The sequence below is a fragment of the Manis javanica genome, chromosome 1 (assembly GCF_040802235.1).
Source record: "Manis javanica isolate MJ-LG chromosome 1, MJ_LKY, whole genome shotgun sequence".
Classification (NCBI taxonomy): domain Eukaryota; kingdom Metazoa; phylum Chordata; class Mammalia; order Pholidota; family Manidae; genus Manis; species Manis javanica.
The window spans coordinates 110,595,506-110,612,271 of NC_133156.1; the positions used below are offsets into that span (position 1 = coordinate 110,595,506).

The 16,766-nt window shown below is 39.3% G+C and overlaps 1 protein-coding gene across 11 annotated transcripts in view; it reads left to right on the top strand.

The window, feature by feature from the left end:
• Window positions 1–267: 267 nt before the first annotated feature.
• The window catches only part of ARL15 (ARF like GTPase 15), a 442,427-nt gene continuing 425,928 nt past the window's right edge, over window positions 268–16,766 (top strand). For 8 of the 11 annotated variants that reach the window (XR_012131183.1, XR_012131184.1, XR_012131166.1 and 5 more), the window contains exon 1: window positions 268–449. Coding sequence is in view for 5 of the 11 variants with exons in the window: in XM_073236299.1 (XP_073092400.1) it covers window positions 402–449 (48 nt within the window). In the remaining 6 variants the exon portion in view is untranslated. The remainder of the gene's footprint in view (window positions 450–16,766) is intronic. The other 3 variants (XM_037022073.2, XM_073236309.1, XM_037022072.2) reach the window with 2 other exon arrangements.

Sequence of the window (16,766 nt, forward strand, 5' to 3'; positions counted from 1 at the left end):
TGCTTTCCTTTACCCAACTGGGAGGGCGCAGAAGCTAACAGAGCTCGCGCGGCGGCAGCACCGGTCGATTTTCCGCCGAGTCCGGCTCGCTCTTCCGCCTGCCCCGCCCCCGGCCCGCCCCTCCGCCAGGCCCACAGGAACCCGCCGCCGCGCCTCTCCCGCGCTTCTCTCCGTCCGTCCGCGGGGGCCTACCTTTTATAGGCGCCGCCGCCAATGAGCGCCCTCCTTTCCTTCTGCCCGCCCGCCGGGCCAATCGCCGCGCCCCTTGTGTAATCTTCGGCTCCTCGGCTGCTCTCGGCTATTTTCGTTGTTGCTGGATATTTCAGGGGCTGCTCGCTTGCAGCCAGAGACGCTGCTTTTTTTCCGGGTTCGGAGCTGTTCCGGATGCTTTAGGCTGCCGGATGTCTGATCTCCGGATAACTGAGGCGTTTCTGTACATGGATTATCTGGTAGGTGCAGGGCAGGGGTGGCGTGTCGCCTGTCGGACACCGGCGTGCCCGGTGTGCCTCCGCCTGGAGGTTCAGCTTTGCTTTCTTTCTTTGGGATGGGATGCCTTTGGGGCTCTTTCCCCCGCAGCGCGCTCTAGAGCTGTGCCGGGACTCGGAGGGGCGGGCGGCGGGGCCGCAGCGCTCGCGGCTGGTAAAACTGACAGGTAAAGGTGCGGCCCGTGCCAGCCTCGCTGCGGGGCGAGGGGCTCGCTGGGCTGCCGGAGAAACGGGGCCGCTCGGCGGGGCGTCCCCTGCCCACCGCCGGGTGCTTTGCTTCCCTCTGAGCTCCCCGCAAAGGACTTTTCTTTCCGGGGAAGCCAGAGTTTCCCGTTTTCTCTTTAGCAGAACTCCAGGTACTATTAAAGAGCTATAACCAGAATGGCTCGCTAAGTGCCCGGCAGCCCTGGTCATTTGGTTGTTATTAGATCTCTAAAGCTCTGACCTCGGTCGCGGTGAGGGTTTAAAAGCACATTACCATAAACTAGTCAGGACTACACTACACTGCAGTCTGACCAGAACTGGACTGGGTAGGGGCCGGCATTGCCCTGCCGTGCCTGTCACGGGTGCACACTGCTTTTGCCCTGTGCACGGACTGGATCCCAGCTATGCTTTTAGGCCAGGCTTGAAGTTCAGATGGGAAAAGTGTCAGCATAATGCTGTGACTGAACGTTATCTTAAAAATAGACTTGAGTGTTTTTTGTGAAATTATGCAAGTATCGTGTATTGTTCCAGGAATTGTGTATTTCCCCAGAGATGCACGTTGGTGTTCACGGGGGTTCTCACTAATAATCAGCTGCGTTCGACCTTACACAATGACAAGGTTTACCTTGTTAGCCGGAACCGCTATTGCAGTGCAGAGTTGAAGTATGTGGTTAAAAGCATTGACCCTCCTGTCATCGTGTTGGACACATGCAGTTGATTCGACTGTAATTGGCCTGGCAAAGATTTGCCTGTGCCTTCTAGGAATTACACTTAATGCTGTACTAAGATTGTCAATCCTTTCATGATCAAGAAACTCTGGACAAACAGTGGTTTTGTAATGTTATATTGTATTTGAGCTTATTCTAGTTTATGTGAAGTAAATGTTCTCCCTAAAGTTTCATTTTTTGATGATCTTGTGGGGAAGGGTGGTGATTAGAGTTAATGCATGACCTTGTGAATGGAGCAGAGTAAAATAAGAGTTCAGATTCTGTTCATTTGTTTATGTCAGTAACTTCCTCTGTCTTGGTGATAAAGAGACATTATGTTATCCACACTGGAGCCAGCTAAGGGGGTTATCTGATTATAAGCATTCTTTAAAATGCAATTGTCATGTGGATGAAGAGAGTTGTCAAATGCTTCTTAAATATTTCCTAAATTAAATAACTGATTATTTTGTAGTTGTTCTTATATAATACAGGACTGTAGTTTTGTCTTGCAGTCTGCCCAAGTAAAAGCCAAAGTTTGTTGAGGATAATTGCTTAATAAAAAAGGGTGACATTACCTATACTATTGAAAGGCAATTTTCTATACTTAAATAGTTTTTATAAAGAAAGTTAAGTGGTTCTGATTATTTTATTATTTATTTACTTCATGAGTTTTAAGTGTGCAAACTGCATCACAAAGCTGTTTTTCAGGTCCTAAACCCAACAAAAAGCATTTAGTGAAAGCAAAATTAAACTCTGGTTAATTATTTAGGTTAATTTCTAGATGAAGAGTCTCAGGATGGCTGAATGAATGTGGGTGAAGTTCTAGGTTACTTTTAAGAGCAGATTAATATGTTAATTTACCAACAGTTGTGTCAAAATTAATGAGCTCCAAATTTGACAGGATTTTTTTTTTACCTGCCACAACCCTCCCCCATACACACATCCTTGCATTAGTATACAAATATTTTGAACTTTACGCTTTTTTTTTCAAACTCACAATTGTCATAAAAATCATTAGCTAATTAGTAGAGATGAGAAAAAAAATCTTGAAGTAGGGTACTCTTTATGGTATCGGCCACTATCTCCTGTGAAAAGATTTAAGCAAATACTAAAGTCCATTTTTTTTACTGAAACTGGGCTGGAAAAAGAACAGACCTTCCTGAGGTGGTCTGTCCTGTTTACTTTTTGTTTATCAGCTCAGAAGGTGATGTGCCTCGCATCCTATCTTTCCTCTTTCATTATTGCCTTGCAGATTGACTAGTTTGCTTATATGTAATCTTTATATACTGTTTATTAAAAACCAATTTCTGAAAAATGAAATATTTGGCGACTGTGTCTGGGATCTTATTTTTAAAATAAATCAATTCCTGAGTTCGTTCTCTTAGCTTCTGGAGAAAAAATTTTCCTTTCATTCCGAGTCTGACTCTTCAGATTTTGCTGAGCTTGTGCACTTCACAGGAACCATGGTGTGTGCCTTTTCTTTTTTTAATCGGTGTTTGACTTTCTTGCTGTTGCTGTTGGAAGCTGGAAGAGGGAGCTGTGTGTATTGTCCATTGTTCTTGGGACTGGATGTCATCACTTAACCTTTTTTATTTGGAGGAGAGTGAAAAGGAAGAGAAATGAGAGAAAGGTGAGGTGCTATTTTTAACAGCTTTTAATAGCATTGTTGATATTAAAACAGATGATGAAGCTCTGACTTTAGAGGCTGCTGCCTATTTCTGAGCTGAAAAGAAATGCTGTATCAATTAGGTGCCAGGTAAGGCAATGGATAGGGACAGTGCCTTAATACTTAAGACAGGGTTTTCATTGATTTCAGGTTAGGGAAATAGGGTAAGTTACTAATGCTAAATAATGTGTACCACCCAGTGCCCGATATTTGTTGAATTGAATGAATATGAGACAAAAGGGACAGTCCGATTTACCTGCCAGTTCTAGACTGAGACAAGATAAAATCTGTTTGGATTAGGTGTTTTGTTCTGGGGAATGCAGAAATGTATCCTTTTCTCTTAACTTTAAGATTATCAAGATATAATTTATTTTACCCTGGTCGCAGTTTAAATAGGAAAATCTCAGTTTTCCAGTTGAAAAGGGAATTGGCTTTGGAGGCCACACACCTTTTTCCCATTTTTGTAGGGGCTTCAAGGGTCCTGTTCACACCTGTGAAATGTGACTAAAGATTTTGCTTCTGTTCCAACAGGCTGTACCGGCATCTTTCTATTTCTGCTGACAGGTACAACTACTAAGACCATGGGCAGAACTTTTTGAATAAGATAGGAGAAAATAGTAAAGTTACAATGAAAGAGAAAAAAATGTCTACCAGGTTTTCCTGGGAGATTGGACAAGATCAACTTCTAGATTCATTTCAGTTACACTTTTTTTCTGTCCTGACTCATGTTGATTGGTATGAATTTCACTGTTTTCTCCTTCTGCCATCAAAACAGCAGCAGTAAAATTTATTATGTTTGTGTAATGCCCATGATGATTAAATGAGTCAGTGGAGGGAAATTGATTTATAAACAGCACATGCTTTTCAGATGTAGAATGTTAATGTATTGTGATTATGTTGATGATGTTTGTTATTCTGTTACCTCCTGTGGAAGGTATCAGACTGCTACTGCTCAATGGTAAATAGTGGACTACCTTTTAAACTAGTCTCAGTATCTGGAAAGATTTGGAGTGGTGATCAGCAAGCAGGAAGTCACAAAACTCTTGAGGATTGTTTTATGCCTACAAAAATAAAACCACATTCTGATATTATCATTAATCCATTCAACAAACATTTATGGAACCCCTGCTTTGTACATGGCCCTGAGAGTCAAAGGGGATGAGCCCCCAGCTGGGATCCCCTTGGCTGCAGGATTGGCCGGCGTGTGGCTCTAGCGGAGCCTGTGGCAGGACAGGATGGATAAGGCACAGAGAGGAGAGGCAACTTCTCAAGTGTTCCTTGGTTTTCTAGTAGGTTTCTCTCTTATTTTATATGTGTTTGTTTCTTTTACTATGAACTAAAATGCTTTAGACCTGAAAATGTGAAAAATAAAACTGCTTGATTAGGCTTGGGTGCTAATTGTTAGTGATCATTGCACTTGTATATTGCATTTGGAATTTAGTAAGGCCAGGGTTCTAGATTTCTCCCGTGAATGGATTGGTGAACCTGGCTTAGTTTCTTGGTCACAGGCTGTAGTTGTAGCTGCCATTATGTGTCAGTGTAGAGGATCAGTTGAGAGACAGCAGATGGATCAGCATAAATACATCATTATTTTGCAGGTCATAAACCAACTAACCAACTAGCCATGAAAAGAAACTCATGGTATGCTACAATGGACAGCGCCTGTAGGTACTATTGAATGGGCTCATTTAGAATGTCAGAGAGTGAAGGCACATTTGTGATTTATGCCACCATGTTCAGTTATCCTGTAAGTGTGCTGTTTTTAACCCTGAATGGCTATGAACATTGAAAATTTTATGCTCTGACTATGATCAAACTGGTTATAAAGTAACAGTATAGGCCAAACATTTTTTAGTCTAAACTGCAACTGCATTAATCCCATAAATATTTCTTTATTGATAAATCATAAGATAAAAATAATGCAAACATAATAAACAGATCTATCACCTATGGAGTTCTCATAGCAAAAAAGTTTTGAGAGTATCCATACTATTAGGCGGGAATTTTGGTATAAAGGAGTTAGCTTGGTTCTCCAGCTTCCACGGCTCGAGTCTTGCACTGTGTGTCCTGGGAGAGGACACACAGGGGACATGATTCATGCGCTCTGGGAGCTTACTGCATTCTGAAGGATGCCTAAGCCATGTACTTACTAGCATGCTGGGGCATGAGAAGAGTTAAGCATAGGAGTTGTGAGGGTAAACTTAGTTAATATTTATTGAGTACTTACTGTGTGCGATACAACATTGTAAGTGCTTTCCAGGCATAATGGCCTTAAACCGAGGCTTGAAGAGATTAACTTCCCCAAGCTCAGATAGCTAGCAAGTAGTAGAGTTGGGGTCCTGGCTGGAAAGCCCTCCCTCTTCACTGCCTTCTTTCTAACTTGATGTTAAAGCTGTTGGAACACATTGAAGTTTTTACAATGTGTATTTCATGTAAATACTGTGTATTAATACTGTTGATTAAGCCAAGGGTAAGGAAACCAGGGGCTTGAGCAGGCTGACTGATGTTCCTGTGTCCCCAAGGACTTGGTGCTGCTAACTGACTGTTAAGGAGAAGACTGGATAGAGAAACTGTGTTGTCCTGAGTCTCCTGCCCCACAGTGTCCTGACTCTATCCCAGAGGTGACCTTCGGCATCTAATATTTCATCAAGTGATCACAAATGGGTTTCCAGGCAATTCTGTTCCTCAGTCCCCTAGTGTCCCTTCAGGGGCCCTTTCTGATATGCCATAAGCCCCATTTTCTTTTGAAAAGGTCACTGAGACTCAGGATCTGTTTTATTTGAGGTCTGCTATATGCTCCTTTACCAAGTCCCACCTGGTAAGTGAGGCTGTCCCCAGCAGACACTGGCCCCAAGTAGCCTTTGCTTATGGATTTCAGTGAGGCAAAGTCTCCTAATGGCATTAACTACACAGGGTTTGTTTCTTTGTAGAAAGAAGGAAAGGTTTTTAGGGAAGGTCTAGTAATGGCATTGTAGGTAACAAGAACGCAGTGGTTTCTGCTGATACTTTTCAGAAACTGAATTAATGATGGGCTTTTATTTCATCTTTAAAAAATTTATTTATTTATTTAATTTTTTTATTAAGGTATCATTGCTATACACTCTTATGAAGGTTCCACAAGAAAAATAATGTGGTTACTACATTCACCCATATTATCGAGTCCCCCCGTACCCCACTGCAGTCACTGCCTATCAGTGTAGTAAGATGTGATGAGCTTTTATTTTGTAGCCTGAACGTCCCTTTAGTTAGGTTGTAGCTCCCCTTGGCATCTCCCCAGATGATCTTGTGTTTGGATGAGTCTAAAGCCAATTCTTGTCGACACTCATTTCTGAGTGTCTGCAAAGTGGTTGAGCACATTTACTTCCAGTAGGACTGGCTTCCCAGGCATGTGGCCAAGGCTGCCTGTCTCAGAAGTACCCCACACTTGGTTTAATGCTTTTCAGTCACCATCTTGAACTTCTTCATTTTTGGTGCTTTCCAAACGTCTTCATTTTGCACCCACAATTTTGTAGCCACCACAAATTATGTAGCCAGTTCTGATCTCTATTGCTAAATACATAGGGATAGCCCCTGAATAGCCATCATCTGAGTCTGTAACCTGCATCAGTGAAGGTGCTCTGAGCCTGACCACTGTTTTCTCTAGATTCGGGTCTGGTGCTTGCTAAGTAGGGGACTGTGTACCACGTACAGTGTGAAGTGTTTTACTTGTATCACTTAATTTCTCCTTCCAACAGTCCCCTTAACCAGATACTACTACTTACAAAAGACTGACTGATTTAGAAGGGAGTGAGCCTAAGGTTTAGGGAGCTGGAATATCATATTGGCCAGGATCACAGAACCAGTGCAGTGTCAGGGCGAGGGTATGAACCTCACTGGGCAGATTCTAGGCCCAGGCTTGTAAGCGTTATTCAGTACTGCCAGCGTACTTGTAGTTAATAGTTGTTGAGAGGATGGGTGAGAGGGGCCACATGAATCAGACCCAATGCTAGAAATTGAGGGGTAACTTGATTGCTGCTGCCACCTGGGAGAAGGACTCCCAGGACCTCCAAGACAGCTCAGCTCCTGCTGGGGAAACGGGGGTTTGTACTGTAGGGTGAGGGTTTGCTCACTCATTTTGCTTTAATTTATTTGTCTACCCACTCTCTCCTTTACTCTTTTTGCATAACAAATGTTGGTGTTCTTTTTTTTAGCTCATAGTCAAACATACCTACTTGATTTTGAGGGTAACTATTTGAAAACTTGGATTTGCAGGACAATCTAATTTCTCTGGTTCTTTTATACCTACATTTTTTGGGGAAGTTATGACCTCTGGATTGCTTCCCTCAGTGTTGAGGACTTATTGAGTAATTGTGTCCATGTCTCCCCAAGAGGGATTCCTGTGGGTTCTTTTTTCAGCAGGATAGCTGCTTCTCTGGCTTCTCTCCCTTGGGGAAGCAGATGACAGTGAGGAGTCATCCCAGGACCATTGATTGAAGCACAGAAGGATTGCACCTGTCCCTAATGAGTCTCCACATGGACTCAGGAGCTCAGGTGAAATACTATTCTAAGTTTTATATATAGTAAATACAAGTATTCAGGAAAGTACAGAAAATAATAAAATACTTCTATGTACCTACCTCACTGATTGAACAGTTGTTGACATTTTGCTATTTTAACTTAAACTCTGGTGCTCTTTTAAAAAAAAGTTTAAGGCTACCGCTAAAGTCTAAAGCCTGCTCTTCCCCCATGCCTTCTTCCTCCAGCTGCCTCAGTGGGACAACTGTCCTGCAGTTAGTGGGCATCATTTTCGTGTATGTTTTTGCAGTTTTATTATCTTTGCATGCATGCATAAACCATGCAGTATTATTTTTGTGTGTAACAATTTTACAAAACTTGTAACATACCACCCTTATCTTTTGAAATTTGTTTTGTCTAATGTTTAGATGATTAAATGTTGCCATATATCAGGTATTTGTTGTGTATTTCTGAATTAGATACTGCCATTTCTGGTTTTATATGTAGAGATCTCTGGATTTTGTGAGAAGCACACAGAAGAGAGTAAGTGTTGGTTTTCAGGCATAGTTTCATGTGAATGCCTGTGTACTTTTATATTACAAAATGAATTATATAAACTACTTAATGAAATTTGATTGCATTTTACTCTTATGATTCATCAGTTTCTTATACAGTTTAGATCAATCATTTTATGATCATATTAACACACATACATATATATCCATATGTATTCTTACCTGTGTAGGGACTGAGATTATTTAGGTCACATGTTTATTATTAAGGTAAAGTCTTAGTGAGGAAATTTGGAAGGCTCAACAAAGCACAGTGAAGAAAAAAATACATAGTCCAACAACCCACAAAGAACCAGTTAACATTTTCCAACCCTGCATCATAATGAAGATGTAGTTTTATATATAACCTGTTTTTTACACTTACAAATGTTTAGATTCTAACAATCTCTCTTGTGTAACATTTTCCGCATATACCAATAAACCTTAATTTTCTTTACTAATCATCTTTTCATTGACTATTTTATGTTCCCATTCTGACTGTTATAAATGTTACCATGGACATTCCATATAAGCTCTTGGGTATTTCATGATATTGTATATAAGGAACAGTAGTTCTGTGGTACTTTAATGAATCTTATTACAAAAAGGGGTTCCAGTGCCAAGTAAATTTGGGAACTGGGTCAAACAGTTAAATTTCTATATTGTACAGTCTTTAGTATGCAAATGTATGTGGCATATCTCTAAAAGGGAGATTATTACATGTAGTGTTCCTAATCCTTTAGAGTATTTTTGCCCAGTGGTCAAGTTCTAGAAGTAGAATTGAGGGTCAAAGTTACCCACATTTTAAAGTACTTGATATTGATTAAGTAAGTTAATATTTGTAATGCACTTAGAACAGTGCCTGGATATAATCAACCAATGTTTGTTAAGTTAAAGTTATGTAATAGTGAAGTTGGTGGTAATGATGATGATTAATATTTATAGAGAATTTATTGTCCTAGATTCTTCAAGAAGTGCTTAATATGCATTCACCATTTGGTTAGTTCTTTCAACAATCCTCTGAGAGGTGTAGGGGCTATTATTTCCTGTTTTATGGTTGAGGGAACTGAGAGTCAGGAGGAATTGAGTAATCATAACTACCTCAGTTGTTATGAAGGTTGGTGAGAGGTCCATAATCTTAATCGGTATATATTTTTATTATTGCGATAGAGAAGAACGAACTTTGTCTGAAGTCCTGTATTTGATTACCAGATATTGTACCTGTTACCTGTGAGATATAAGGTGTTTTCCAAATATCAGCCCATAGCCAAATGGAAAAATCAGAGTGTTGCAAAGTAATTGTAAATTTAATTTACAAATTTAAAATTTAAGATTATCTTTCCAACTTCTTGTAGATTATTAGTATATACTCTCCATTCTGAAATGTTCGTGAATGATAGTAACTCACGCTTCTGCTGATTATTTGACAGAATAAAAAGATGACAATCCAGTACCAGTCCTCAAGTTTGTATGTACATATGAATGTATGTATATATTTAAAACGTACTGATTTTTGAAACCCGAATACTGGGAACCTGATCTGAGGCAAGTCACTCTGAACCAAAGTTCTCTCATTTGCAAAATTCACATAGCAATGGAGCCTCTGATAAGCACTCTTCTAAACAAAATAAACTGTATAGTGTTTTTTTTTTAAATCACATTTCTATGCTGATTGGTATGAGAGTACAAATGACTCAATATAATGGCATCAATAGAAGGGGGTGCAGGTATAGATAAAGTGACTCTATGTGCTTGATTTTTTTTTTTCCTTTTCCACTTTTTTTAGGGACACCTTGGGGATTTTTTCTCTCCAAAAGTGGCACTATACAATTTTAAGTAATTTAACTAAACCTTATGTAGGAATGCTTTTTTCTTGTACATATTAAGAGTTGGACATCAAGAAGTTGTCCTTGACCTGGGACCTGTTCTGCAACTTACTCATATTGGGACTTTTAGTCCTCAAAATAATGTTAAAGTGAATTTTTACTATCACTGAATATTTATTCTCTCCTTTCTTCCTGCTCTGATTGAGATATTTTTTAAGATAGTCAGTTGTGACTAGTAAATTAGATGTGAGTTAAACAAACAAACAAAAAAAACAAGGCTTCTTTTGAAAGTTGAATGAGATAATGTATATACTATACTACATGAACATAAGGTAGTATATGAACTCATATGTGCCTATCATTTTTTTCTAATTAAATTAAAAAATTTAATTGGAATATAGTTGATAAACAATATTGTTTTCGATGTGCAACATAGTGGCTCAATAATTATGTATATTACTAAATGCTTGCCACAGTAAGTGTAGTTACCCCCATTACCATACCAAGATATTAAAATCTTATTGGTTATATTCTTTCTAATTAAAGTTTTTATTCACCCAAATGAATTGTTTTTCAAAAAAATTGATCTATAACTTACATAAAGTGCGCAAGTCTTAAAGGTTCTGCTAGATGAATTTAGATGTACATGTATCTTGTAACCACCCTCAGATGAAGGTGTAAAACATTTCTAATACTCCAGAAGGCTCTCTAGTGTCACTTCTGATTTTGCCTGATTAATTTAAACTTCATATAAATGTAATCACCAGTATTATTTTGTGTGTGATTTTTCTTTCCCTCAGTATGCCTGTGTAATTCGTGTATGGTGCATGAATCAGTAGTTCTTTTTTGTTGTCATGTAATATTGTATGAATACGCCATCACTAATCTATCCATTTTGTTATTGGTGAACACTGAGATTGCTTCCAGTTTGAGGATAAGGAATAAGGCTGCTACAGACATTCTTGTAAATGTTTTTGGTGGAAATAAAACATTAATTTCTGCTGGGTGGAGTGAAATTTCAGGTTGATTGGGCATATGTATGTTCAGGTTTATTTAATACCACTGAACATTTTTTTCAAAGTGGCTGTACTAATTAGACTCCCACTAAGAGTGTAAAAGGGTTCTTGCCAATACTTTTTGTGTTGTTAGTCCTTTTCATTTATCCATTCTGACAGGTGTGTACTCCAGAGAAATTTAAAGTTGCCCAGAGCTACTTCCATATGTCTAGGCATGAGAACAATATAATCAAAGGGGATTAGAAGGCAATTTTTTTTTAATTTGTAGAAATCACTTGGCCATATTCTGAAATTCCTACATTATTTGTGATTCATTTGAAAATTCTGACATACCAGTCCAACAAGAAGATATAATCATTATAAATATCTATGCTCCCAACACAGGAGCACCCACATATGTGAAACAAATTCTAACAGAATTAAAAGGGGAAATAGAATGCACTGAATTCATTCTAGGAGACTTCAACACTCCACTAACTCTGAAGGACAGATCAACCAGACAGAAAATAAGTGTTGAGGCATTGAACAACACATTAGAACAGATGGACCTAAGAGACATCTATAGAACTCTACACCCGAAAGCAGCAGAATACACATTCTTCTCAAGTGCACATGGAACATTTTCAAGAATAGATCACATACTAGGCCACAAAAAGAGCCTCAGTAAATTAAAAAATATTGAAATTGTACCAGCCAGTTTCTCAGATCACAAAGCTATGAAACTAGAAATAAATTATGCAAAGAAAATGAAAAATCCCACAAACACATGAAGGCTTCACAACATGCTCCTAAATAACCAATGGATCAATGACCAAATAAAAACAGAGATCAAGCAGTATATGGAGACAAATGACAACAATAATTCAACACTGCAAAATCTGTGGGACGCAGCCAAGCCTGTGCTAAGAGGAAGGTATTTTGCAATACAGGCCTACCTCAAGAAAGAACAATCCCATATAAGCAGTCTAAACCCCCAATTAATGAAACTAGAAAAAGAACAACAAATGAGGCACAAAATCAGTAGAAGGAGGGGCATAATAAAGATTAGAGCAGAAATAAATAAAATTGAGAAGAATAAAACAATAGAATCAATGAAAGCAAGAGCTGGTTCTTTGAGAAAATAAACAAAATAGATAAACCCCTAGCCAGACTGATCAAGAAAAAAAGAGAGTCTACACAGATAAACAAAATCAGAAATGAGAAAGGGAAAATCACTACAGACACCACAGAAAGACAAAGAATTATTAGAGAATACTATGAAGAATTATATGCTAAAAAACTGGATAACCTAGAAGAAATGGACAATTTTCTACAAAAATACAACCTTCCAAGGCTGACCAAGGAAGAAACAGAAAATCTGAACAGACCAATTACCCGCAATGAAATTGAACTGGTAATCAAAAACCTACCTAAGAACAAAACTCCTGGACCAGACAGCTTCACTGCTGAATTTTATCAAACATTTAGTGAAGACCTAATACCCATTCTCCTTATAGTTTTCCAAAAAATAGAAGAGGAGGGAATACTTCCAAACTCATTCTATGAGGCCAGCATCACCCTAATACCCAAACCAGGCAAAGACACCACAAAAAAAGAAAATTACAGACCAATATCCCTGATGAACATAGATGCAAAAATACTCAACAAAATATTAGCAAACCAAATTCAAAAATACATCAAAAAGATCATCCATCATGATCAAGTTGGATTTATGCCAGGGATGCAAGGATGGTACAACATTAGAAAATCCATCAACATCATCCACCACATCAACAAAAAGAAGGACAAAAAACATATAATCATCTCCACAGATGCTGAAAAAGCATTTGACAAAATTCAATATCCATTCATGATAAAAACTCTCAACAAAATGGGTATAGAGGGCAAGTACCTCAACATAATAAAGGCCATATATGACAAACCCACAGCCAACATTATACTTAACAGTGAGAAGCTGAAAGCTTTTCCTTTAAGATTGGGAACAAGACAAGGATGCCCAACATAGTACTGGAGGTCCTAGCCATGGCAATCAGACGACACAAAGAAATAAAAGGCATCCAGTTGGCAAGGAAGAAGTTAAACTGTCCCTGTTTGCAGATGACATGATATTGTACATAAAAAAACCCTAAAGAATCCACTCCAAAACTATTAGATCTAATATCTGAGTTCAGCAAAGTTGCAGGATACAAAATTAATACCCAGAATCTGCGGCATTCCTATACACTAACAATGAACTAGCAGAGAAGGAAATCAGAAAAACAATTTCATTCACAGTTGCATCAAAAAGAATAAAATATCTAGGAATAAACCTAACCAAGGAAGTGAAAGACCTATACTCTGAAAACTACAAGACACTCATGAGAGAAATTAAAGAAGACACCAATAAATGGAAACAAATCCCATGATCATGGATAGAAAGAATTAATATTGCCAAAATGGCCATCCTGCCTAAGGCAATCTATAGATTCAATGCAATTCCTATCAAAATACCAACAGCATTCTTCAATGAACTAGAGAAAATCATCCTAAAATTCATATGGAACCACAAAAGACCTCAAATAGCAAAAGCAATCCTAACAAGGAAGAATAAAGCAGGGGGAATTACGCTCCCCAACTTCAAGCTCTACTACAAAGCCACAGTAATCAAGACAATTCAGTACTGGCACAAGAAGAGACCCATAGACCAATGGAACAGACTAGAGAGCCCTGATATAAACCCAACCATATATGGTCAATTAATATATGATAAAGGAGCCATGGACATACAATGGGGAAATGACAGCCTCGTCAACAGATGGTGTTGGCAAAACTGGACAGCTACATGCAAGAGAATGAAACTGGATTATTGTTTAACCCCATACACAAAAGTAAACTCAAAATGGATTAAAGACTTGACGGTAAGTCATGAAACCATAAAACTCTTAGAAGACAACATAGGCAAAGATCTCCTGAATATAAGCATGAGCAACTTCTTCCTGTACCCGTCTCCTCGAGAAAGGGAAACAATAGCAAAAATGAACTCATGGGACTACATCAAACTAAAAAGTTTTTGTATGGCAAAGGACATCATCAACAAAACAAAAAGGCGTTCTACAGTATGGGAGAATATATTTGTAAATGACATATCCAACAAGGGGTTAACATCCAAAATATATAAAGAACTCACACACCTCAACACCCAAAAAGCAAATAACCGATTAACAAATGGGCAGAGGATATGAAGAGACAGTTCTCCAAAGAAGAAATTCAGATGGCCAACAGAGACATGAAAAGATGCTCCACATCACTAATCATCAGGGAAATGCAAATTAAAACCACAATGAGATATCACCTCACACCAGTAAGGATGGCCAGCATCGAAAAGACTAAGAACAACAAATGCTGGCAAGGATGTGGAGAAAGGGGAACCCTCCTACTGCTGGTGGGAATGTAAGCTAGTTCAACCATTGTGGAAAGCAATATGGAGGTTCCTCAAAAAACTAAATAGAAATACCATTTGACCTCGGAATCCCACTTCTTGGAATATACCCAAAGAATACAACCTCTCAGATTCAAAAATACATATGCACCCCTATGTTCATTGCAGCACCTTTTACAATAGCCAAGATATGGAAGCAACCTAAGTGTCCATCTGTAGATGAATGGATAAAGAAGATGAACATATATATAATGGAATACTATTCAGCCATAAGAAAGAAACAAATCCTATCATTTGCAACAGCATGGATGGAGCTGGAGGACATTATGCTCAGTGAAATAAGCCAGGCAGAGAAAGACAAAAGCCAAATGATTTCCCTCATTTGTGGAGTATAACAATGAAGCAAAACTGAAGGAACAAAATGACAGCAGACTCAGAGACTCCAAGAATCAACCAGTGGTTACCAAAGGGGAGGGTGTGGGAGGGCGGGTGGGGAGGGAGGGAGAAGGTGATTGAGGGGTATTATGTTTAGTACACATGGTGTGGGGGATCACAGGGAGAACAGTGTATCACAGAGAAGGGACATGGTGGATCTCTGGCAACTTGCTATACTGATGGACAGTGACTGCATTGGGGTATGGGTGGGGACTTGATAATATGAGTAAATGTAGTAACCACATTGTTTTTTCATGTGAAACCTTCATAAGAGTGTATATCAATCATAACTTAATAAAAAATTAAAAAAATAATAATAATAAATAAATAAGTAAGAGAAACAAAAGAAAATTCTGACATGCTGAAGAGGTACTGTGGGAGTCAACAGACCTGGTTGTATTTCTGGCTTTTCCACCGACTAAGTATGGAGCTTTGGGCAAACTGGTCAGTGACTGACTTCAGTTTCTTCATCTATAAAAGGATGGGTGGAATTAGATAATCTCAAATTTTTCTTTTATTTAAAAATTTTTCTCATTTTATATCTTTTCTGGAATAGTTTCCTTTCTTTATAATTCTGTTACTTAAGTGAGCTTAAGTTGCCTTTGTATAAGTTACTTATCATTCATTCACTTAGTTCTAATTTTTTATAGAGCCTTTTAGGCTTTGGGGCTGTTCTAGGCACTAGGGATATACAAGTTAGTAAGACATCAGCCTGCTCTCAAGGAACTTAGACTCTTGTAGAGATGAAAAATAATTACATTTTGAAGTAGTATATTCAACTTAGAAAGAAAGGTTACTGAGGGAGTATGTGGAAGGGAACCTTACTTATCCTAGACTCAGGGGCTAAGGAGGTCTTCAGAGGAATCATTTTTAATCTGCAACCTTGAAGCTGAGTTGAGTTGGTCCTGTGATAGGCAGGGCCAGGGCTGGGCCGAAGGAACAGCTTGTACAGAGACTTGGAAATGAGTAACCCGTCAGTTCAAGGAACTCCATGGGCCCAGTGTGGCTCGAGCAGAATCAGGAGCGGTAGCTAGGCACAAAGCTGCAGGCCCAGCCAGGGTCACATCGTGGGACCTTCAGTGTTTGCCTAGAGTGACCTGCACAAAACGGGCTGCAGTGTGGAGAAGGACTGGAGAGGAAGACCAGAATGGAGTAAGAAGATCACTTAGGAAGATGCTGTCCAGATTCAGGAATGAAATGATGGTATGTAGGGACAGGCAGGATGTAGAAAAGTAGGTGGATTTAAGCAACATGAGAATGCCAGAATTTTGTAAATGAATGTTGAAGATGAGAACATAGGAGATTTTAGGGATAATACTCAGGGTTTTGGTTTAAGCGTTGTTCTAGTTATCTATTACTGATTAATAAACCACTTTAAGACAGTAGCTTAGCAATAATTTACTCATGAATCTGGAGATACATTGGGTTCACCGAGGCTGTTCTTGCTCAGGATCCCTTATGAAGTTACAAAGGGATGTGGCTGGGTTCATTTTCAAGGCTTCTTCCTACACTTACTTACCTGGCATCTGGGCTGGGAGCAGGCAAATAGCTGGGAGTGGGGGGAGGCTGGAAAAGTGTGGGCTCCTGGGCATCTCCTCATGTGGACTTTGCACATGATGCCTCAGGTAGCCACACCTCTCCCATCCAGGCTGAAGGGTCAGAGCAAGTGCACCATGGAAAACGGCAAGCTGCTAGTCTTTTCTAGACCCACCTCAACAATCATGCACCCGTGCTTGTACTACATTCTGTTCATCAAGACTGTCTTGGAGCCATGCTCAAGGTCAAGGGCAGGAGACAGACACTGCCTCTTGGTGGGAAGCTGAAGAATCTATGAGTGTGTTTTAGAACCACCACAGGCATTGGGGTTGCTGATGGGGTCATGTACTCTGTAGGTTACACTTGAAGGAATAGCATGTTAAGAGGGAAAATGAGTTTGCTTCTGATGTTACCAAGTTTGCACTGCT